Genomic DNA, 25,682 nt, shown 5'->3' with positions numbered 1-25,682 from the left:
TGGCAGTTTTCTGGATATGTATTTATAAAGAGGCAATGCAATTTCTTTAGGGTGCCAACACTTGTCCAATAAATGCAAGAAGAATGCACTGGAGGTGACTAGTACAGAACAAATGGAAGATTAGAAGTGGACAAATGATCTCAAATACCTAGAAATAACCAGAGATAAGATGTTGGCCTAAAGTATAGTTCTTAGCACCCTTTGCTCCTGTAGCTGTATTTCATTTGTTATGATTTTACTGTCTACATAAGTGTTTAAAGGCAGCCTGGCTCTAGCATGAAGCGTGGCAGTAATATGGCACGTTATTGCTGCTGCAGTAGTATTGGAGCCTGTCTTTCAGGTTTGTATGTGTTTTATTATTTTCCTAACAAAAGGAGTTTTTAGATTTTGAGCTCCCAGACTTGTACCTTGTAGTTGTTCACACGGGAATCTGGCAATGCTGACCAAGGGGTTGTACGTTCACATACTGAAGCAAGGTCATTTGAACTTTTCACTGCTGTGCCCAGAACGTAGTGGCTTTAAAGACACACTTCTTTTCTTTTTTCTTTTTTTCCCCCCCTTCTTTGCAGTTTTTCTTGTTAGGCTTAGTGTGGTTGTGAGCAGTGTCAGACAGTGCACTGGGAACAAATTCTCTTTCTCCACGTATGCACACAGAGCTATTGTAGTTACTGTTAGAGCTTCCCTCATAAGAGACTGTCATCTTCTACCTGTAGGGACTTCATGTGGAACCAGGAGGGTAGATTAGTCTCTGCCTCCATTCAAACTAGAGTTTCTTCAGAGAACACCAGTTGCCATGGTGGTCTTTGTTACATGAGGGTCTTTATAGGGGCTAAAGCAGAGTCCTCTGTGGTTTGGTGTGTTTTGGGGGTTTTTAAAAAGCATTAAACAGCTGTCAGTGGGTAGAATTTCTGTTTGTTTAGCGTCAGATTAGACAACGAAAAATTTGGTATGCTTCTATCTATCCCCTGAGTCATCTAATCTTAAGCTTGGATAGTGCTGACAAGTATGTTCAAGGAATTTATGTTTTTTGGGGCTTTTTTTTTTTTTTTGTCTCTCCTTTCCAAGCAGAAAAAGGCAGAGAGCTAGGAGTTAAAATGTTGATTCCCTGATGGTGTAACTTTAGCATATTGTGTATCAGCTACATGGGTGGCTGCTGAAGCTGCCATCCCCAGCGTTCTGATGTTAGCACCCTCCTGGAGGCTGACATCCTGCAGAAGGAGCAGCTGAACGGAGCATGAAAGAGTTTCTTAAACTGCTTTAGTTTGCACTTCAGCATATTATTCTGAATTAAAATCAGCCCTAGTTTATTTGAATACTTTGATCTGAAACAGTGATAGTCAACAATGGTAGGGGTTGGAAGGGACTTCCGGAGATTATCTAGTCCATCCCAACTGCTAACACAGGTATGCCTAAATCGGGTTGCACACGAACATGTCCAGGTGGGTTTTAAAAGTCTCCAGAGAGGAAGACTCCACAATCTCTCTGGGCAGCCTGTTCCAGGGTTCCAACACCTTCAAAGTGAAAAAACACAACAGTTTGTACTTCAGTTCAAGTGAAACCTGTGTTCTAGTTGGTACCCACTGCCCCTTGTCCTATCACTGGCCACCACTGAAAAGAGCCCAGCCTCATCCTCATATCTCCAATCTTTGGATATTTATAAGCATGTGAATCCTGTGTTCTTTGAGCATGGTGGAGTTGAGGTCTCTTCCCCATGAACATTGTGTTTCACTCATTCTCAGTTTTCAGAGTCTGTACCACAGTATCTCCAAGTTGTAGGAGATGTGCATTAGTTGCAACTTGAGAGTTTAGTGATGATGGTTCAATGGTTCTTGCAGATCTCATAACTGAAAGGGCTTTTAAAAACAGATGGGCGTAGTATTAAAGCAGTGACTACACAGAGCATAGCAAAAGACATTTTCTGTCTTACTGCTCCTGCTGCCTGTATTTTTGAAATAAAGTCTTCTGATCCATTACAAAGCTACACTCTGTTTTCTCTGAGGAGCCTTATGACTGCATTTTGAACATGTCCTCTGCAATGCGTGATACAGCTGCCAGTGACCTGGCAGCTTAATCAAGTTAGGAGTTAACTACAAAGAAAAAAGAAACCTATTCATTAACCCCCGTGTATCTTTTGGTAATTAGGAGAGGTGGTATGGGTAATTACAAAAATGACTGGAAGGTAAATTGAGACATTTTAGCAGATATTTCTCCCACTGTGAGAATCTGACTTTGCCATGGCATGGGGGGACACCAGTCCACATGTGCAATTTAAATAGGTCTGGATTCTGCTTTATAAATATGCACCGAAAGCAGGGGAGAAAACCAGCACATTCTCTCAGGATGCTGCTGGGGCCAAGCAGAATCTCATTAGGGACAACTTCAAAGATCAGTTCCTCATGTCCATAAAAACAAGTGTAAATTATCTTCTGTGAGCCTGCTGTTAGCAGTTGCACTGTTACATTATGCATGATTCTAGACTGCACATGGCATGAACAAGCTCCACTGTTTCATTAGTGTGTTTCATTTTTATGCTAAGCCTGGCAACTTTGCTATTTATTGGTGGTGTTTTGGCTAATACACTATTTGACTTAAAATTTCCTGTTTTATTAGCTGTTAGTAGTGACAAAATGTCTGAAAAGGACTTCTGAGGTTCTGCAGTGCTTCCATTTTTACAGAGAAATAGCGTATAGGAAACTCCCTGTGTGAAGTAAAGTAAGCTTTGACAGCTTTACTTGCTTTCTAACTCTTCTGCTTCCTGCAGCTCCTCACTGTCTTGGAGTGAATCTTGAAGGAGCTTTCTGTGATGCTGCTCTGCAGCGCTTGACTTAAATGTTGATGAAAATAATGAGAGAGTAGAACTTCAGTAACTTGTGCTTTTACTGAGTTATATATCCTGGCATATATGTTTGAAAGGCCAGTGTGTCACTGTTGCTGGGGAGATGTTTTGAATTAGTGAAGTGCAACCTCTGAGCCTGAAAGTTTTGTCACAGGTTTAGTGGGGGCTAGAGTTTCAAGTTTGTCTTTGTTATCCTTGCAGAAGCAATAAGGCATTGTGGAATATTTTTCTAAATTGAGTTATATTACTAAAAAGGACAAAATATAGCTTCTATTTTAATTTTTTTTTTCCCTGTTGGTACCTCTGCCTTTTTTAATATGGTTTAGTCACTTATGAAGGCAAGCTGGCAAAACATTCACTTGTACACCTAGTCAAGTCTCACCACCGCCCTCAGATGTCCTGAATGGGTCAGCAATCTGATCTGCACTGGGGTTTCACAAAGACCTACAACCTGGCTGCCTTAAGCTGCTCAAGCTAACATCCTTTGTAACATCCACTGCTGTTTGAGAGATGATTCAAGCCACTGCTTGTTAAATTCATAATGACAAGGAGTTTGTGAAGCCGTGGTTTTATAAGGGCTTTTTTCCTAGTTTTTTTTGGGGTAGTGGTACTGCCAACTTGAATAGCCTTCAATCCTTTGCACTGCTGTTTTGTTGTGTTGTATGTATAATGTAATTGGGAATAATCCTCTGGAGGGAAAGGGAGAAAAAATATGTAGCCCCGTTCAGTTCTCCAGTCCTGTTCTCCATCTGTCCCTGCAGACAGTTGTACTGGCACAACAGGGGAGGCTGCTGAAGCAGGAGCCAGCCCCAGCAAGACAGGACTGGGAGTTGCAGAGGCTGGCACTGCTGCTGAAAGGCAAGGTTATCAACTGTGTACCTGCACTGATTAGCAATGGCCTTGTGTTTAATGTGTGGCTGATTTTCCAGTGTTTGCAGAAGTACTTCATGAGACATAACTATGAAACTGTTGGTTCATGTGTCTTGTAGTGTTTAGAGTTCACTGTGTTAGGTGAACTGCAAAGCTAGAGTGAACCTACAAGAGACTTTCATATAGTTTCCAGACAAGATATAAACCATTTCCCACCCTTATTCAAAGCTACAAGAGCAGTTTGAGACAATTTCTACACCCTAAAGGGCCTGAGTGCACCTGTGGAGGTCAGTGGGATTTTGGCTTTCTGCAGTGCCATGGTAGTGCTTTAACGTACAGGGAGTGCTGGGCAGCACCAGCAGGACAGTTGGCAGCCCCAGTGAGTAACTTCGAAGGGATTCAGAAGGACCCCATTTTTAACTGTAGGACAGCACTTCTGGACCTTCCCTGGTATTGAGGCCTGTGGGGAGCTGTGGGCAGTCAGCACTGCCTCGATTAAGATTGTGCTGATGGGATGGGATGAATGAGGTGTGTGGTCTTTGTTACATGGAGCCTTGGTCAGGATGTTGTTCTTCTCTCCTTGAAAACCTTAATCCTCATTTAGAGCTCCTTCCTGTGACTCCCCTGGAAGAAAGGGCAGTTAGTCAGAACAGAGGCCAAATCTATTTTAGTGAAGTTTGCTGTTACAGTTCTAATGTTAATCATGTAACAGATCCACCTAATGAGGACACAGATTATGCTGGTAAAAAAGCTTATGCTCTTGCCAGCAAGGAGCCAGATGGAGAGAAACTATGCAAGCAAAAGTCTTGCTCCTTCCTGGCTTTAAGTTTTTTGTTTTGTTTCATATATATCAGATCTTTTACTGTTATAAAAACATTGCAAAAATAATTTTCTCTGGCTGACATTCTAGTGCAGAGTTGTCTGAATTTTAATGAAATTAAAAGTGTTCTTTACTCTGGAAAACTCCCAGCTGCTTCAGCTGTCTTTTAAAATCTAATGAGCTAAAAAGCCTCATTTTTTTTCCCCCCTTCTTTCTTTTTTTTCATCTTCTTTTTTTCTTTCTGCTCATCAGGTGTAACAAGAGGATAATTTTACTCAGCTTTTTTCTTTTTTTTTCTGTGATGAAAATGAAGGACTCAAAAACCACACCAGGTGTATACTTGTTTTGACATGTGTGTATGTATGTACATGTAGCTGGTGCTTACCATTGCCCAGCGAGAGTGTTTACATGCAGTAATAGCTTTGCCATTCTCCGAAAGCTTGTTTCTTTAGGCGTTCTCTTGACTTTGATTTTTAAAGCCTGTAAAACCCCAACATGGTTTGTTATCTTGCTAAGCAGTGATCAGTTTCATAGAAGTTCAAGACTGAGTTGGGAGGAAGTCTTCATTTAACATCATTGTTTAGGTCTGGCTCTTTGTCTGACCATAGCAGACAATGTTTGAAACGGCGATAAGATAAGAAGTGGCAGTGATAACCATGCTGCAGGGTTACTGGAAGGGCATGAAACAGCATCTGGCTATTGGGCTTAGAGGTCTGATTCTTGGTTGTAATGGCTGATTGAAATGTTCTCCTCGTAGAACTGGCAGTTAATGTGGCATTCATGTCAGTCTCTCCCCCAGGAAAAAATGGAGTGGTTGTAGGAAAACGAAAACTAACCCCCCCTAAGTCTGTAAAACTGAGCAGAGCAGAACTCTGTTTTTTATATACACCACAGTTGCTGCTTTTGTAGTTCAGATCCGTGAGACTGTGTAAGGTTACAGTTGTGTTTAAGGATGCTATAAAGAAATGACTTAACAGAAAGTATGGATGGTTAGGGCTGAGAGGCTGGGAAAGAAAGGTGTGAAGAAGGTTATGAAATACAACTGTTTAGCACAGTAAAGACACTGCAGTCAGGGCTCTTGTTATCTCAATATATTGAAGTTAATTGCTTTGCTCTTTTTTCCCCCCTCTCTTCTTTCATTTTATTTGTTTGCTTTTAATTTGTCTGTTTAGGAAGGCTGTCTCCTGTCCAAGCCTAATATTCCCTGTAACAAAAGGAGTCATCGAGAAGTCAAACATATGATGCAAGATGAGAGTATGTCTGGAAATAGAGAAAACTCTCATTAGAGGAAAAAGCTGAACCACCTAACATTTAGGCAAATTGCTGTGTCAATTCCGTATGTAGCTTTTGCTGAAAGGAGCAGCCCACTGCCCTCATTCCTGACATGCCTCAGTGCTCTCATTGCTTCATTTCTGCTGGTGCTCACCTGCCTGCCTGTATTGACTCCTGGAGGGGTCACACAGCTTCCAGGGATAGTCCAAATCAGCAGTCTTCACAGCTGTCCTGTGAGTAACTCCCTTCTAGGCTGTGATGCCTGAAATCTTGCCTTGTAATACTGGCTGAAAACAGTTGTTAGTGCAGCTGCACTGTGAATGAGATTGAAAAGAGATGTGACTGAACACATGCCTGGAAATGCAGAAAGGTTGGGAGGATGTGACCTGTCTATAGGGTCTCAGTGTAGGTTCTGGGTTAGTGGGAGAGGAAGACAGCTTTTTTGCACACACACACCCCCCCCCCCCCCATTTTTCTGACAAGTACCCATGAAAAGGTTCATGACTAGCCTTTTTACACTCTGACTTTTAAGGAGGGCCAAGTCTGTCTTTGTGTGTTTTACACTCTTACCTCCAAACAATGGCCTTTACCAGATTTGTGAACAGGATGGACCATAGAGGCAACCCCCTTGACTGGCTTCTTGATGCAAGTTACCTCCCATCAATCAGACCCTGGTGATTTACTCATGAAAGAGAGAATTGCAGGCTGGGAACCACCAGGGAAAATCCAGGAGACAACAGGTCTTCATGGTTAACACTTTCCTCTGTTTTGCTTAATGGTGTGAAAAATCACAGCATAGTTTATACAGTCAGCAGTGCTTCCCTGCAGTTACTTCGAAATACAGAAGTGGCTGTACATTTTACTATCCTCAGTGTGCAGCTCTGACGTCTTGTTAAAGTGGTGGCAGGCCATACTGGATGTCCCAGGGCTGAATTCCCTTTGTACCATACTGCAGTTGTCCCTCCACATATAAGCATGTTCCTATCACGCTTGGACTGGAATTGCATTTTTGCCATCAGGCTGGGAACTGAAAAGTGAGTGGCACATGCCATGAGTCAAGAGACCTTGTTAAATTCCTGCGAGGTTAGATTCCCTTCGGATAGTTGGCTTGTCTGAGTGGAGCGCAGCTAGGCATAGCCCTGCTTACTGAGTGAGATCTTGAGGCTGATGGCGTGTACACCTGGCAGGTCACCTCATGCTGAGAAACAGGTCAATGCCAAGTCTGTAGTTCAGGCTATTCTCTGGGCATGGTCGTTTAGCAAAGGTCAAGGGCAGAGTGATTTACGGGATCATGTTCGGTGTGTGTGCACAGAGTGCGAGTGACTTATAAGGAAGGGTATCATGACACAGTAAATGTCACTGATCTACATGGACATGATTGTCAGCACTTCATTAACTGTTTTACAAAAAATTAAGTGCTTGTTAAAGCAAGTTGTATTTGCTGCTATCTTGGTGACACACTGTAAAGGGTATACAGGTTTCAAATCACTGTAATGGCAAAGTATTTGGTGAGAAATGGTCTTTGGGGACATCGTGATGTTTCAGACAAGACAATGTCATTTGTGTGGGTGAGATGAGCATAGCTTTTTGGAGCTGCATGATATTCTTTTCATCAGCTAGAGTTGATCATTATTTAAAAAAAGGTAACATCTTACTTGACAAGGAAAGAAATAGATGTGATCTTTGTTACTGTAGGTTAATAGCAATGGAAAAAAACAAGTGCTAGAGATGGTTTCTCATGCAAAAGTGCTGCTGGAAAGCCACTGAGCGTGTTACCATTTGCATTCTACAGCAGCCTGCAGACAAAGCCATTCCTGAGGAAAAGTTCAGAGCAGTTGGTTTCCAGAATGCAGGTTGACCAGAGTCTTTTTAATGCTAGAAAGAGACAGTTTTGTCCTTTAGGGATATGGTTAGTCTCAAGTCTTCACAGTGTGGAAGATGAAGGAGCTCAAGATTTTGTAGGTTGAACCAACCAGTAGAGTAGAACTAGATTGAATAATCAATTGCAGAAGGGATTTCTGGAGCAGTCTGAATCTCTTGCCAGTTTTGCCCTTAAGGGCAGTATTTGTTATGAAACAGTCTATAAGTCCATTCTTGATTGCCAAAACGTTTGGAGGGGAGGAAGGAGGAGAAAGGTTGCAGGAAATTAGTCACTTCAGTTACAGAACGAAGAATCTTAACTGCTAATTTTGTTTAACACAAATGACTGTTCAAGTATTGATGTGAACAAAATAGTTTCACTTAGCCCACATTCCTGTACTGTTATGGTCACTGTGAACTTTGACTTTATTGCCTTCAGTAAGCACAAGCCTTTCATGCTGTCCCAACTGGAAATTTCAGTGACAATGCCAGAATGTTTAAATATATATATATTTACACATACACACCCAACCCCCAAATGGATCCAGGTGTAAAAGAAGAAATGGTTAAGACAGCTGTTCCCTGGTTTTAACAGTCGTGGATTGGTTTTCTGTTGATTTTTCTGGATTGTTGGGCTTTTTTTTTTGTTTTGTGTCCCCCTGAGCAACTTACTGAATTGTCCTGTTTCCTTACTTAGAAAATATAATGATAGTTGTAAATCTGTCTGAAATGCTTGAAGTTTTAGTTAATATCTTTTACAGAATGTTAAGTATTTTTTTAGAAGAAAAGGTAGGGGGTTTTTAGATTGATTTTTTTTTTTTTAAATAAATTTGCAATTCCCCACAGCCTTGCATAGTTGTGGAATTCTCTTGTATTCTGTCCCCAGAAGGTGTCCTGCTTCATGATGCCAGGGAAAAGAACTGGCATTTCATTTGCACACTGAGAAAAATTACTGTAGATGGGTGGGTGAGTGGAATTTTACACATCTCCTTGGTCAAAGCAAAAGTGGGTTTGATTGTTAAATATCCAAGAAATTCCCCCAAGGTAGTACAGCTGATGATGAGTGCATCCTGATATTCCATATACTGATGTATTTTGGTTTTGCCAGGTTGTTTGGTTTACTGTGAATTTTCAAGCAGTTGAAGCTTTCCTTAAGTTTTTATTATTGGGATACATATTAAACCCATCTAAGTTTCTAAGTACTAAGAGGAGTATGAAGATGAAACCCAAGATTTAGTATCCATACATGGAAATGACTCCAGATAGTTCCTACAGAAAAGGCTGTTCCACAGCTGGCATGCTGAAAGGAGTGGCTGGAGAGCAGTCTCAAGGAGGAGGACTTGATGAAAACTCAGTATGAGCTGGTGGTGTGCACTTGCAGCCTAGAAGGCCAACTGTGTCTGGACTGCATCAAAAGTGTGGCCAACAGGACAGGGAAGGTGATTCTGCCCCTCTACTCTGCTCTTGTGAGGCCCCACCTCAAATGCTGTGTTCAGTTCTGGTGCCCCCCAGCATAAGAGGGACATGGAACTGCTGGAGCAGGTTCAGAGCAGGGCCGCTAAGATGATCAGAGGGCCAGAGCACCTACTCGATGGGGAGAGGCTGGGGAAGTTGGGGCTCTTCTGCCTGGAGAAGAGAATGCTCCAGGGAGACCTTATAGCAGCCTTCCAGTACCTGAAGTGGGCCTTCAAGAAGCCCAAGAAGAGACTTTTTACAACTGCCTGTAATGATAGGATGAGAAGGGGTGAATTGAAGCTTGAAGTGCACTGATTTAGACTGGAGATTAGGAAGAAATTCATTACAGTGAGGGTGATGAGACCCTGGAACAGATTGTCCAGGGAAATCATGAATGCCCCCTCCCTGGTGGTGTTCAAGGGCAGGTTGGATGAGGCCTTGAGCGAGCTGATCTAGTGGAAGGTGTCCCTGCCCATGGCAGAGGGGTGGAATTAGATGATCTTTAAAGTTCCTTCTGACCTTAAACCATTCTATCAATCTATGAATGACTTACTGACATACTCCTTCCTAGAAGGTGCTGGTTTATCAGCAATGAGTTCTTTCAGGGTAAGAGGAGGGTATAATTTATAGCAATCCCCCAACAACAAAAGAAGGTAAAAGAAATTTTTCTTAATGACTTTTAACTGAAACCATACTAGCATAAAAATGGCAATTTATTGTATTATATAAAGGAAACTTGCCTGAGCTTTAGATCAGTGCTGATGCTGGTTGTGAGTTTTTCTTCTCCAGTGTTTGGAAAGCTACTTACACCCAAATTTTAGAAGGTATTCAGTTGATTTTAAAAGAGAAGTTTTATCTGTAAAGGGATGATTAATAGGAATTTCAAGAACACTCAGGCAATTCAGTTTGTGAATTCCCATTAATATCAAAGGAGGTTAGGTACTTAAGGAAAAAAAAAAACCACCAAATGGCTGACTATTTGCCCCCAAAGAACATCATAGAAAATCTGGGGTTTTTTTTAGCTCTTTCTGGTTTTATGACTGGCCAGAATCTGGGATTAACAGACTTTGGACTCTTAATTGGTTGAGGTGTTTATCAGGCTGAGAAGATACATTATTATAAATTCCTTACAAAAGAGGGTGTTCTGAAGTTTGCCCAAATGATGACAGTGGATAATACAGGTCTTTTCTGTTTAATCTCATAAATCTCACTGGAAGTGAAACAGCTCCAAAACCTGTAATGAAAAGATCCATCATTTCCCTGCAGCTATAATTGTTGGAAACGTTAGCAGTAAGCTGCTGAGTGGTGCACTGAATCCTCCTGTGGCTTTGCAAACGTAATTTTTTTTCCCCTTTCCACTTTGCACTGAGACACAGTTAATGCCATTTCTGAAATAAATAGCAGACCTCTGCTTTACAGTTTCCAGAACTCTCTCTAAGGTTTTTGATGGGTGACACGTGTACATGGAGGTTGCCAGAAGAGGTGTGGCTTGCTAGCTAATTTGGAGTAGTCTGTTCTTAGATGTGTGTGCTTGTGCAAATAAGATCTACCAGTGAGAATGGTGAAAGGTATTTGCATCCTATTTTTATTTCCAGTCAGGGAAGTCAGATGTTGTCTTGGTGTTTGACTATGCTGGAAGATGGACTTAAGTTAGCAAAAGTGCTAATACGTGTGATGTAAATAATTAATGGCTGATAGCAGCCAAGGAAAGCAATGGCATTCATTGGTTTGACTGAAAGGAAATGAGGATTTGGCTTTGTGTCTTTCAGCACAAAGTCAACTCTGTGTATCTATCTGCATATATACATTTTTCTGTTTGGGTACGTCTGGATGTCGGTATGAGGTGCTGGATTTATGCAGTAAGAATCTGCAGGCTGCCCACTTTTCATTGGAGGGTATAACACAATCAGATAACCTGCCTGTCCCCTTTAACAAAAGTTTTGTACTTTCTTTTTTCAAATCAGGAAATCAGTTATAAATGTTGATCAGGTTGCTCAGAGTCTTATTGAGCCTGACTTGGAATGCTTCCAGGCATGGTGCTTCAACTACCACCCTAGACAACGTGTTGCAGTGTTTCATCACCCTCATGGTAAAGAACTTGTTGCTAGCCTTCAATCTAAATCTCCTCCAAGTTCAAACCATCACCCCTTGTCCTATCACTACAAGCCTTTTGAAACAGTCCTTCTGCAGCCATCCTGTAGACTGCCTTTAGGTACTGGAAGGCTGCTATTAGGTCTCCCTGGAGCCTTCTCCAGGCTGGTCAACCCCAGCTCCCTCAGACACTCCTCCTAGGAAGAATATGAAGATTTTGCAGGAGGAAGTTAAACTGTAAATAAATAAAATGTTGACTGTTCATAGCAAGTCTGAGTAGGTATTTTTTTAAAAGCTAGCAATATAGATATGATTTTAATGTAGAATATTTGCCAAGTAGTGTGTCTCCAAATGAATCCCAAGTCAATAATTGCAGTAACACATGGGTCTCTTTTTTTTGTTGTTGTGTCTTGGTTTTTTGTACAAGTCTGTGCTTCCATGGATCTATAATGAATACTAATTTAGATATCCTAAAAACTAAACCACAAGTTCAGTCACAGATATAACCCAATGGAGAAATTACTAAGAGATGAAAAGGCAGCATATGATGTGACATAGTCTAGGAAGGACACAGGCCTCTGTGTCACAGGATTATTCATGCATCTGGTGAGCTTGGAAAAGAGTAAAATTAGGTGGTCTTCTGTGCTGTAGCAAAGCCAGTGAAACCAGCTTAAGAAGCAGTGGCTTTCCAGTATCTGAAGGGGGCCTACAAGAAGGCTGGGGAGGGACTTCATAGGATATCAGGTAGTGATAGGACTAGGAGGAATGGAATGAAGCTGGAGGTGGAGAGATTCAGACTGGACATGAGAAGGAAGTTCTTCACCATGAGAGTGGTGAAGCCCTGGAATGGGTTGTCCAGGGAGGTGGTTGAGGCCCCGTCCCTGGAGGTGTTTAAGACCAGGCTGGCTGACCTCTGTCAGCCTGATCTAGTGTGAGGTGTCCCTACCCATAGCAGGGGGGTTGGAACTAGATGATCCTTGTGGTCCCTTCCAACCCTGACTGATTCTATAGTATGCTGTAACAGTGCTGGTTTGGGGCAGGGAGGAGATTTTCATCATCTGCAAGTGTTTTGTCCAGCATAGGTACTGCGTTCATCTGAGTGGGTTATTCAGTGTCAGGAACTGGAAATTCTTCGTGGCTTAATGTTTAAGGTTTTTATTCCATCTTTATGGATTAATTGGTTTCTTGGGAGCTCTATAAGAGGGGATCTGGGTTCTTCATATCTCAAACCCCAAGAGAGAAGGGAAGTGAAAAGGGTGTGGGTTCCTCCAAGCACAGGAATTCCTGGGGACTGGCCAACCCACCCAGAGCCTTGTGTTTTTAGCATTTGAAGTCACTCATGCAGAATTATCCTTTGCAATCAAAACTTTAAATTCTTTCTAAAAAATGGTGCTTGTGTCTTTTCTAAATTTTCTTTGAAAATGGGTCCCAGGGTAATTCTGCCTGCAGCTGAGTCTTTTAATGGCTGCACTGCCCTTCCTCAGAGGTACTTTCTAAGGCTGCTGATTTATATGACATCAAAGCCTGGGCTGAAATACACAGTTAACGTCTGTTCTGTAGCTTGACACCTTAAATCAAGTCCTTGCATATGAAAGGCCCAATGTTTTCCTCCATGACTTTCTGAAATCAGCCTTCATATCTTGCTGCCAAAACCCCCTTGATCACTTCTGCATTGCTCATAGTAGTATATTTACTTAACCACTGCTTTAAAAGTGTAAAGCCATGCCAAAATGTGCTGGCCCATGGATGAGGGCAGCAGGCAGCTCTCAGCCCATGCAGTCCCCGGGAGCAGCATGAGCAGCCTAGCCAGGACCCTGCATGGGCAAGAGGCAGCATTAGCCTTGCTCACTGCTACCACCCCACTGTTTGGTTTGTAGGAAGATACTGATTAGTGATAGCTGAGCAAGCCAAACTGAAGTCCTGGTTTATGCTATTGTTTGATTCAACTGGAGTGATGTGTGAGGAACTGTAGATTTGAGGTTCGTACCTGAGGGACTCTTACTCTAAATAGCTGGTGGTAAGGGCGGTTTAGTAAAGCCAAGTCATTATCTGATAAACAAGGTCCTTATGGAAGTGTATGAAGATTACATTGTCCCTTCTGATTCCTAAGCCCCTGTCATAAATGCATTAAATGTGACAGATCTTACATTACTGTCATGATCTTAGAATGCAGTCATTGCTCAACTGCCTTAGGGGATTTCATTCTGGGACTTAAATAAACTTGTGGAAAAAAAAGCCAAAGTGCCTGATTTTCTAAGGTGCAAGATATCTTAGGATAGATAAATACCTATTATGTCTGGCTGTAAAGCAGGTTGTCAACCCAGAATAACGTAATCATTTATGACAAAACATTCCTCATTAATTTTTGATGCTTTACTATTTTGTTAGCTTGCTTTTAATGTCATGACTTCTCTTCTAATTCTAACATAAAAACATTGAAGTTCTGCAGTAAAACCTTATTGCATCTTTCCATGAGCATTCTTTTCCAAATTCAGTGAACAAATAGTCTATAAAGTGCTTAAGTCTTCCAGTTTAGGAATACTGAAGAAAGTGTTGGTGGTGATGAAGCATCAAAGTTAGCTGGATGCACTGTGATTGGAGCAAAGGTTAGAGAACACGTGTTGTTGGATTTCTTCAGTGTCTGCCCTGATTCAGCAGAGGCTGGTGGTGGGCAGGGCTGAAATAATAATTTTACCTCCTGTTGAATTGCAGTGAAGGTCAGATGCATAACTATTACAGTGCTTTTAGAAATGTCAGTGTCTAATCCTCAGTTGTTGGGTTGTGAGCAGACCACCGGAAGAGTGGATGGCATTCACAGCCCAGCTAGAAGCCCGCTAGTGAGCAGCATGTCACCAAAGGCTCTGAGAAGGCAGTGCCTTACCTACAGCAGCAGCTGATCTCATAAGTTCAGAGGCCAATCCTCTCATGATGTAGTGAAAAAGAAAAATCCTGCATTACAGTTTGCCATACTGTAGCTGTGGATGAAAAGAAAACTTGAGCCTTTAGGACTGGCAATAGTACCACTTTTATTAAGTTTCTATTGAAGAGCTATTTTGAGCAAGATAAATTGATGGACTGAACACAATAACCTTCAGTATCTCACTTTCAAATACTTGGTAGTCAAGCACTACTGAATAAGAGAAGAAATTAAGCAAAGATGTAGAAAAAAGGTTACTTGGCAACATCATAGTGTTTCAAAGAGGAGAAAGAAGGGTCAGGAACTTAATGAATCTCAATTATAGAATTTTCTGTAAGTCAGTCATTGCATGAATAGAAAACTCTAAACCAGATTTTGGTGTCATACCCTAATAGGGGTTGCCTAAAGCAAAACAGGGTTTGTTTGGAAGCAAACTGCAGAGAACAGCAAAAACATAGCTGCTGGGTATGAACCAAACTGGACTCCCAGGAAACAGGCAGTGCTGGTCATAGCTCAGGCAGAGGCAATCTGAGCTAGGTATGTGGTAGTTGATGAAAGCTGGTGTTCATTTTTTGTGTTGCCTGCAGTAAACATGCTTGGAAAGAGAGGAAATGTTACCTCAGAGAACCTTGTGTTGACAGTGTGACATACTACAAAAAAGTTTTGCCTTACTTTCTGTAACTGGAAGGTAGACACCAAATACAAAAGCATATGGCTTATGAGTACAGTTTTGCCCAGCTTGCCTGTGCAATTTCAATGGGTAAATTAATTTTCCTTCTTTAATAATAACCTTATTAATTATTGACCCTTACAGAGAAGAAAAATGCATTGGTGGTTGGAATTCTGATTTTTTTTTTGTATTGGGATTCTGTTCTTGGTGCTTTGGGTGGAACTGGAGGTGCAATACAAACCCAAGTTATCTCCCAAACAGCTCTTTCCCACCCAGTCCAGCATGCAGTAAAATCTGTTTTTAAAATAAAGAATGTATTAAAGTAAACATAATCTTGCAGAGCCTGAATTTTGCAGTTTAGTTCAGTGGACCATGACAACCAAATGTGGTACATTTATGGTAACTACAGCTTGATTGGAAATAATTAATTCTGATGCCTAGGAATAATGTCTTTAACCCTGCCCCTCCTGTTAAAATTTTAGCTGTTAGTAGCATTTTACTGAATATAAAAGACTCAGTAAAATCTTGTTAGTAAGTGCATTCATGTGGACATTTTTCCATTGGAGACCAGTCTGTATCCATATGGCATGTGACTTCTTGAACCACTATAGAGTCCCTGGTGTAGGGAGCTGAATTGCTCCCTGGAGGAGGATGCTTTTGATCCTTTCTCACCTATGTAGGGAGCAGAAGTTAAAAGACACTGGTGGAAGTTCACTGTATAGAAAACAGCAAATACAGTTCAATAAATAAAGGAATACATCAAAAGTCTGTGTTTTCTTTGAATTTGTGCTTTATTATCTATTATCATAGAATGGTTTGGGTTGGAAGGTCATGTAGTCCAAACCCCCTTGCAGTCAGCAGGGACATCCTCCACTAGATCAGATTGCTCAGAGTCTGGTTGAGCCTGACTGAACACTTGCAGGCATGGGGCCTCAACTACCTCCTTGGGCAACCTGTTGCAGTGTTCCACCACCCTCATGGTAAAGAACTTGTTCCTAACATCCAGTCTAAATCTCTTAAGTTCAAACCATCACCTCTTGGCCTATCACTACAGGCCTTTGTATACAGTCCTTCTGCAGCTTTCCTGTAGGCCCCCTTCAGTTACTGGAAGATTGCTATTGGGTCTCCCTGGAGTCTTTTCTTCTCCAGGCTGAACAGCCCCAGCTCCCTCAGCCTGTCCTTGTAGCAGAGGTGCTCCAGCCCCCTGACCATTTTCTTGGCCTTTCTCTAGACCTGCTCCATCAGGTCCATGTCCTTCCTGTGTTGAGGGCTCCAGAGCTGGATGCAGTACTCCAGGTGAGGGCTCACCAGAGCAAAGTGGCAGAATCACCTCTGTGGATCTGCTGACTGTGCTGCTTTTGATGCAGACTAGGACATCATTGGCCTTCAAGGCTGCAAGTGCACACTATTACTGATCGTCCATCTCATTACAACTACAGGGATTTAAGAGGAAGATTCACAGTGAATTGTTAGTTAATTGTTTTCATTCAGTGTAGAGAGCAAAGCTAATAAAACCTGGTTAATTTTACATTCAGGCACTAATTCTTTGAATTTTGTCCTAGTAAGTCCTAGAACAGCCTTATTCTGGGTGCTTTAAAACATGGAGATTGGTTTCACTGCTCTGGTGATTTGAGATGTAAATGCACTATTATTCTAACATCACTCCTGAATACCTCCAAATTCCTAGCTGAAGCTAAGCTCTAACCACGATCACAGTGGCACATCAGTGAAATGGGTTGGAGTTTTGTGGAGTTGAGATGGGGTTTTCATAGTGTTAATCCAGATGTGCTACTAAAACGTTTAGATTGAGCAGTTCAAGTTATAGTAACTGCAGAGAAAGAAATGCTATTCCAAAGTAGCTAATGGGTTGACTTTTTGTATTTTAAGTTATTCTGTTAAAAATTCTCAAGTGCTTCTCTTTGCTATTATTTTTCTCTGTTCTGCTTAAATAAAAAAAAAAAAACCAACAACCCCAAAATACCTCAAACCCAAACTTGCATGAAGTGGCACATAGGTTGGGCTTCATGATCTCTGAGGTCTCTTCCAACCTTGGTGATACTGTGATAACAGTTGATGAGGTCAAACTAACAAATATAACTTGCAAATAACTAGTAGAAATATTTTTTTTTTAAGCATCATTTGCTATAGGAAAAGGAAGTTTTATCTCTGATTGCTAAGTTCTCTACCACATCACTTCCTGGTTTTACAGATTTTGGGAAGCTGAGCTCAGGATTTTGTATGAGGGTGAGAAGTTGTCATTAGACTCAGTTTTGCAGTCTCCAGTCTTCATCAAAGCACCCTTGAATGTACCTGATTGTGTGTGATGCAGGGTTCCTGCTGGAATCTGTAGAAGTGCCTATGCCCTTGAACAAAATCTCACTTGAACTGCTCAGCTCAAGTGAGAGCCTGTTCTTGTTCACCTGTGAGACCTGTTCTTTAATGGCTTCTGTACCTCTACATGTGTAAAGCAGATGATGGGAAAAATATACCTGAATTCAATGTCTCTCAAATCCACTTTCCCCAACACTTAAAATAACTTTATCAGAAGCTGGCCATATCTTGTGTATTTTTGTAACCTTCCTTCCTTCCCAGATAAGTCTGAAAGAAGCATTGTGATCCCTTCTGGCTTTTTGGCAGTGCTGTGTTAAGAGTCATCTTTCAGCGTGGTGTGTATGAATGGATGTGTGCATGCACGCTTCTGTAGAGATGGATCTGTGCTGATACCTGAAATAATAGATGTGAGGGTTTTAACCTTGTAACTGTTACAAGATCTTTATGTGTCTGCTTTAGGGTCGACCCAATCCCATATGACACTCCGAAACCAGCCGGCCACACGCGATTTGTCTGCGTCTCAGACACACACTCCAGAACAGATGGCATCCAGATGCCTTATGGGGACATCCTTCTCCACACGGGCGATTTCACCGAGCTGGGACTGCCCTCCGAGGTTAAGAAGTTTAATGACTGGTTAGGTAAGGAATTACTGCGTTTTGGTGACCCCAATTAACCTCTCCTGTCCAAGTGTCAGTCACTGCTTCCTAATTGAATTAGAGCACTTGAAAATCCCCCCCACCCTTATTTCACTTGTCCTCATGTGATGTGCTGTTTCTAGCTTCAGTATGATTCTGTTAATTAAGATGAAATTAGAGACTTTGCTGTATGTCTGTGTTATCTTGGGGTGGGAAAGATTCTGTCTTTCCACAGCAAGGACTGTGTAGCCTTGTGTGTGCTGGCTGGGTGGTGGCAACTTGTATGAGTGCATACCGTGTCCCATTAGTTTATGCTGCCATAACATGGCAAAATCAATAATAATGTTTTGAGGGGGAGAATTTTTGGGGAGTGCTACTCACATGATTGCCCTTTTGAATTGAGAGTACTGGCATTTTAACTTTGAATGCAGGCACTCAGTGCCTCTTTGGCATTGCCTTTCGTATTATGCCGTGTCTGATAGCAGTGCCTCGATAGTGTATTGCTACAATTGAGGGCAATTAAATGGGAACATCAGAATACCAAAATGAAAGAGTGGAACTTGTGCAGGATGCTTCTGTTATAAGTGCTGCTGGTAGGTTGCCTGTGCAGTGCCATGTCACCACTTAGGCTAGAAATACTCAGAGGTGAAGGTAACAAAAGGCTAGGCTTCGTTCTACAGCTTATTTTACTTACTCTGTGATAAAAAACCCAGGGTCTCACCTCTGCACAGTCTTATATAATGGGATATCTAAGGCACAATAACTGCCCATAATTTTCTTGGCAAATAACACCAAGGGAAAATTTAAAAGATACTTCTGAACACCAGCCTTACTTGTACTTTGCTGGGTGTTGTATGTACCAATTACACAGGACTGAGAGCACTTCTGTCAACCCTGCAATCTTCTGTGTGCCTTGCATCCCTTTCCAACTCTAGGTGTCCCATCTGAGCAAACGTTCAGTATCTTGTCCATCCAGTTCTTTAACATTCATCCTTCCTTGTCTCCACAGCCAAATCATGCTCTCCTTCCCACTCCTCCTGGCCCTCAGCCCTTCTCACAACTTTCACTACTTACATATCTTTTTTCCCTTTGGCTGACAAATTTTCATTATTGGTTTTGCATGAAAGTCATCTGGGCTTATACATTGAATAACCTCTGTGGTCACTTAGTGATTACATACACTGGCTGAGGTAATTTATTCACTTTGTTTTGGTGTGAACATGTCCCTTGGGTCTTGTAACTGCTGTAATCACTTGACCTTTGTGACTGTTAAATGCTTTAAACACAGTTATTTTAAATTTATAATTGTTTTCATTAAAAATCTCTTATAGTAACTTAACTGACCTTGCAGTAAACACAGCATTATTTGCTGAGGAAGAATTAAGATCTTACTCTATGCTCAATATATTTCTTACTGAATGTTTCAACATGCTATTATTATCACTGTTCATATTTTTCCCATCCATTCTCAATTCAGTCATACATGGGAAATGAAATGCATGACTACCTAATTATAGCTTTGTCTTCATTGTGCAGTATTTCCTTTGCTACATGATGGGAGGTGATTGAATAACTCATAAGAACTGAAAAGAAAGCAAAGATACATTCAGGCAGATAGAGCTTTAATGAGTGATGAGATGTTTATTGTGCTCAATTAGTATGGACCTGATTGTGCATATCCCTACTCGTGTGAATAATTTGCATCTGGTTTAGTCCTTTTGCTCAAATAGCTACTTCTGTTCCTTTTAGTCTGGTGGTTATCTCTTACTGTGTTAACTTTTGGGTTCTGTGGTTTTTTTTTTCCATGCAAGATTTCCAATGTAAGCCCTGTTACTGGATGAACTACTCTGTATTGGCAGATACAAATAGATCCATTAGGTGAAATTAGTGCTGTTTAATGTCTGGAGTTGAATAGAATTTGTCTAGGTGTTTTTGGAGTTGTTCTGGGATTTAGCAAATTGACTTGTTTCATGTTTTCCCTTTTATGTCTTGCTTTTGTTTTGAAAGCATGCTTCTTTTCATTTCTGGGGGACAATGACTTGAGGAATTTTGTGAATGATTGAGTGGCCAAATAAATGCATATGGGTTTGGACTGGAACAGATATTTCTTTATGTGTAATATATGCTTACCATTAGTATAAACATTGTTGACAGCACTAAAATAAAAAATCAGCCTTCCCTCCCCTCCAACCCATGGTGTAGTTCCTCAATTAGGTTACTTAAAGTGAGAAGAATGGTACTACTATTTTAACATGGAGCTTTTCTCATTACACTTAGCACATATGATTGTGGTCCTCAGAAACGTGCCATCAGTTCCTTTAAAATTCATTTTTGCGTGAATGTGTCGTTACTGAAAGCAGCAGCTTCAGCTTCTAGTTGCTGGCTGCTACATGGAACAGATGACGAAACGAGAAGAGCATTGGAAACATGGTGTTGCCCTCAGAGGTATGGACAGACACTTGGTTCCAGTCTGAGAGTTCTGCATTAGTACTGCAGAAACTTGAAGTCATTTTCAAAACTGTAAGTTGAACACCTGCCAAAATACTGTTTGATCTTGAAGACAGTATAATTTAATCTGAAAAAGAAAAGATTACCTGCAACAAAACGGTGTAACAGTAAGATCAAGCGCTCTTCTTATCGCTGTTTAAAAATTCAGGGTCACATTCCTTTTATATTCTTTCTCAGTCTCTCTGGTTTGGCTCAGTTATCTCCTCGGTTTATCTGGGCTTCAGCTCCTCTCCAGGCATATTTAGTTTAGGGTTTTGTGTGAGTGTGTTTCTTTTGCTAACATGTACTGAAAACAGTTTCATTCTGACAAACTATTTGCTCTGGAGAACTTTTTCTCCATAGAAATCTTATTTCTGATATGACTCATTTTAGCATCTGACATGACACTTTTTAATGGAAACAAACCAGTAAGCTCTAAGTTCAGAAGGATATTAGCTCAGAGTGTTCTGAACTGATTTAGAACCAGAAGGAAGCTTATACATATTTGGAAGTAAAATTATGGCAATAAAACCAAATCTCTTCCTATTTTTTATAAACTGATTTATTTCTGGTTTGTGTTTTTACCATCTGGAGCATATTTTGAACCCTATATTGCTCTACTTGTTATAGCTAGAATGAATAATTGACTAAACATAAAATACCATTTTGATGAACAAAACTCTTAGCACTTGAAAAAAAAAATGCATTTATTGCAAGTGAAAGAAAATGCTGAGGTAGCTTTAATCCTGTAAGTATGTGTGGGTTTTGCACAGCTGTTCTGGGAGAGAAGGAAGCAGCTCCCTGGAAAATCTATTAGTCTAATATTGAAAACAGCTACGTCCTCTGTGAGAGGCTCTGGTGAGGAGCTTCTTTAGGCTTCAGACACTGGAATGGGATCCACTTTAATAAGAGATTGAGCTGGCTGCTGAGGACAGTTTACTCATCTGCTGTTGGTATTCTGCTCTCCCTCTGATACCGTTAGCAGTTCTGTGTAATCCAGACCATGTTTGCCTGCCTGTTTCAGAGATGCTCTGAAGTGGGGAATAACAGAGACCTGAAGGTGCAGTGGCAAGTCTGTACAGACAGTTTTATTGTGTCTGCTTGCTTATTAATTCTAGCTGTTAATAGATGCTGAATACCAGGAGTTTGGAGCATGTGGATACAATTTAATTAAACAAACAAAACCACACACATTTAGAAAATGAAATCTATAATCTTCAAGGCATTTTTTGTTGGTGTTTTTTTTTGTGGTTGGTTGTTTTTTGGTGCTTTTTTTACATAGTTCTCCCAGTTATTTATCTTACTTTCTTTTCAGTAAAGTTTTTAAAAGCTTCTTCCAAGTTTATTTAGGTTTTATTGACGTATCACTACTTAGGAATATTTCCTGTGCTTTTATTCTAACTTGAACTTGTGTCACATTTAACTTTGTATTTGTACTTAGTTTTAAATCCCCATATGGTTTGAGTAAATTAATCAGAGTGCTCAGCTTTTATTTGCATACACTTGAAAAAGAGATATTAATACTAATTATTCTTTTCTTCTCAGAAGAACAAAAAAAAAATAATTTGAATTAATATTCAAATGTTAAATAATACAAAATGTTAAGAAAAAAAACCCTTTTAATTAACAATTCAAATTCACCTTTTTATTGTATTTATGCAATATTGGGAAAATACAGCCATGTGGATTTTTGGTAGCAAGCTGAGTAATGTTTTCCTGATGCAGCAATCTGCAATAAAATGTGAGGAAAAAAAATGTGTGTGGGGAGAAGTCTAAAATTCTACTTTCGTGCAGTTGTTATAGTTGCTTCTTCATGTTTATCCTTTGCTCTGAGTCAGATATTCGATTCTGGGCAGAAAACAGGACCTTGGAAGTATAACTTAAAAGGTAACATAGAAGAAGTTGTATAGAAATGAGTGTCAGGATAGTAAAATTTCCACTGCCTGAAGTACAATTTGTGCATGAGGAGAGCAGAGTGCAGTTTACTCATATCTGGCCAGTTATTTCTTGGTTTGCTCTTGTTATTCTTGGCAGCTTTTCATCAAGAAATTTCACAAGAAACTGTTTTTACTATCTGTTAATGGCCCACAGAGAAACTTTGTTTGTCATTTTGTGTTTTTTTTTAAACTGTAGTCACTAACTTAATAGAGAGAGAGTGTGAAACTCTCTGTATTAGTTGTGTGCTACCTGCCATGATCAATCAAACCAAACATTACGGTGTTACTTGACAGAGGTTACAGACTTGGCTCAGGTGAAATGTGCTTTCAAAAAGAATAATGTTCTGGATTGAGTGGCTCTTTATATGTTTAAACCTAACGTATTCATTTGGCATTTGGTAATTTTCAATGAAAGAAAGGAGCCAGTGAGCACTGGAAAGTATTGCACAATTCTTGGACGGGACTTTCAATCATAATAATTACTCAGTCATATCTTGGAACTGTTTCCTTGGACTGCTCTTGTCTTCACAGGGGCAGCTTTTCAAAAACAAAACATAACAAAAAAACTCCAAATTTATAGAATAACCAAAGCAATTTTTCCTTTTTATTCCTTCTTTCCCATAAATCCATTTAAAAACAGAACAGAGATTTATGATTGTTGTTTTGACCAGGCATGAAACAAGTAATGCCACCCAAGTAGAAAGTTTTATAGACATTGTCATCATGTTCTTCCTCCAGCATTGCTGCCACAGCCACATATCATGATATGAGAATGATTTCAGTGGAAAGCAAAGGATGTATTCCTTGTACACCATCAATTTATTTTACCCCTTACAAATCTTATGCTGTATCAAAAATACTAAGTGCAAAAGTACTTCTCTCCCAAATTTTCACATCACACACCCCATGCTAACAATATCTAATTACTGTCTTTCTGTTACTAGAGCATCACCTTCCTTCTTAAAAAGAACAATGGTTTCGGGGTGGAGGAGTTGCTTTGAGCAGAGAGAGGTTGGGGCTGAGGCGAGAAAGCACTGCAGATTTTAGTATAATGTGTGGTGTTCAAAGATATTTTATTCCATCATAAAGATTAGCAGGCTGTGTAATTCAATTTAAAGCTGGTTGGCAGTGTCCTGTCTATTGCAAAGCCTCTTTTATTTTTATTTTTTATTTTTTTTATCACCACTGGGTTTTTTTATGTTGTGTGCAACTACAGAATCTATCAGGCAGCAGGAATAATCTTGGGTTTTGTGCTTCCCACCTCCCTTCCTCTTTTCAGTTCTGCATGTCAGGAAATGTGTGAGATCACCTTAAACTAAGCTACAGAATGATGTCTTGGTGAAATGCTACCCTGCTTTTTTGGGGGTTTGTGTGTGTGATTTTATTTATGTGTTTTTGGTGTCCAAACAGCCACTGGGAGTGAAGATCTGCTAAAAATGTTGGACTGGGGAGCTTGAATCAAGCTTAAACTCAAACGTTAGCACTTACAGTGTTGTGGACATTACTGTGCTGTAGAAAAAGCAAGATGCAGCAATTTCTGTTAATGCAAGACTGGCAGACCTTTATCTTGCAGTAATTGCCTGTACTAGGGGGTTAATAAATGTTCCAAGAATTACTGACTTCTTTTTTTGTCAAAAATAGATTGTTGCCTCTTGCTGGCTCTAACCAGCCTGTGTATCTTGTTAATTAACCCTCTTGTTGCAGTGGGCTGGAGCTGAGTGTTTGAGCTCAGATGAATTCTGCGTGATGTCTCTTGGCACAAAAGGGCTGCCAAAGGAAGACCTGTGAAACTCTACCTCTTCCATCCACCTCTGTCTCACTTGTTAGAAGGGCTTGAAATCTTTATTGACTATACTGATTTCAAAGGATGGGGGGTTCTGCTCTTAGGCACACTGGTACCACTGGTCAGGAGGAAAGGGAGAAGGGAACTCCTTCTACAAGAGCTAAAGGAATTGTCATTTTCTTTGTTATCTTGGGCATGGCAGTGTGAAATGCAGAGCAAGCACTATTGGATGATTTCAAGCCTCTTCTGTTAAACTTAGGTTGGTGCAAGGCTGGGAGGACTCCACTCTGCTGCCGTGATTTGTGGTGCTAGGCTGGTCTTGTTTGGCTCACATGTGGGCTGGCTTCTGGTCGCCCTTCCACAGAGTTGGGAACTGAATTTGTCAGGATCTGAGATCACTTCAAGGCTCAGATCACTTCTCTGAGCTGTTTTGGTCTCTTTTCTCAACCTGCACCACAGCTGTGAGGTGAGCTACCAGACCCTTGCATACTATTAGTGGTACACTTAGTAGAGAGGGAACAAAGCAGCACAACAGGGGATAGTAATGTAAGGAGACAAAAAGATACAAAGCCAACACAATAAAATAAAAGAGAACACAATAACATCAAACTAAGGGAGGGAGAGTGGCTTGAAAAAAGAGTGTCAAATGAGAGCACAAGGATCTAAAGTGTAGTGGAGATTTCGAGAGTTTCATTTGCTACCAAGTTAACAAAATTAAGGAAAAAGAACTCAGGAACACTCAGTACTTTTCTGTATTTTCTGTAACTGTTGTTAAGTGAACCTTGAAGACCTCAGAGTTATGTAAATCTTTTCTAGACAAGAAGAATCTTTAATCTCACAGGCTGGGATGGGGTGTCAGAGTGTAATAGAACATTTTCTCCTCAATGTTTCCATTAATTTTTTAATTTTTTAAAAAATGTGACCAGTGACAGAAACACAGAGCTTTAGTTTAAAACAGAGCTGTAAATGACAGAAGCTACTCACATTTCCTTCCTTTACCTGAGCTGCCCCCCTCCATGCTTTTACTCTTAAGGCTTCCACTCCCTAAGTAGCATTTGGTATTTGCTACTGAGGGATGCGCAGAAAGGCTGCAAGGCAACCATGAGGCTTCCTGCATTTTATGTGCAGATGTCTCTTGAGTATTCTGGGGAAGGAGTGTGTTCCTTCTGCTCTCCTGTCTCTGCTGCAGGCTTCAGTGGTCGCTGGAAATAAAATAACATAGCTGTAGTGATCCCAAGAGTCAAGATCCCCTCATAAAACCCCATGCAAAATAATCCCCAGACCAGCACTGTAGGAGAAGCCATTCGCCATTTGCAGTCTCCTGGTTGTAAATTATAATCCTGTGCCATTAGCTGGAGTGTGAAAGGCAGCGGGGGGATTGGCTGAGCTAGGATGGCTGAGGGGCTGCTCTGGGGGCAGGGGGAAGAGCCACTGCTCTGGTGACTGACAGCTCTGTCTATCTGTGTTAAAATGTGTCCTGGCATTTGGGCAGGTCGCTGGAAAGGATGTGTGTACAGTCAGAGTGGAAGCAATATAGCCATTCATAAAGAAATGCTTCCGTGAAGCCAGCTGTAAAAACAACGATGCTTGCCTTTGAGGTGAAAGGGCAAAACCTTAGCAGAGAGGGAGTATAAATAAGAAATAAAGTGTTACCTTTGTGTAAGTGACTGAAATAGCTGTTCCTTTAGTGCTTTGTCTTAATGATCAGCCCTGGT

The 25,682-nt window shown here is 40.8% G+C and overlaps 1 protein-coding gene across 3 annotated transcripts in view; it reads left to right on the top strand.

The window, feature by feature from the left end:
* Positions 1-25,682, top strand: part of MPPED2 (metallophosphoesterase domain containing 2) — a 98,882-nt gene that overhangs the window by 13,888 nt on the left and 59,312 nt on the right. For all 3 annotated transcript variants that reach the window (XM_068147842.1, XM_068147843.1, XM_068147844.1), the window contains exon 3: positions 17,582-17,763. In XM_068147842.1, the coding sequence (XP_068003943.1) occupies positions 17,582-17,763 (182 nt within the window). The remainder of the gene's footprint in view (positions 1-17,581; positions 17,764-25,682) is intronic.

This window comes from Melanerpes formicivorus, unplaced genomic scaffold (assembly GCF_026170545.1).
Source record: "Melanerpes formicivorus ecotype bairdi unplaced genomic scaffold, bMelFor1.0.p_v2 SCAF_16, whole genome shotgun sequence".
In the NCBI taxonomy this organism is placed as follows: Eukaryota; Metazoa; Chordata; class Aves; order Piciformes; family Picidae; genus Melanerpes; species Melanerpes formicivorus.
Note: the sequence above shows the minus strand (reverse complement) of the source record. Positions and strands in the feature narration are given on the sequence as shown.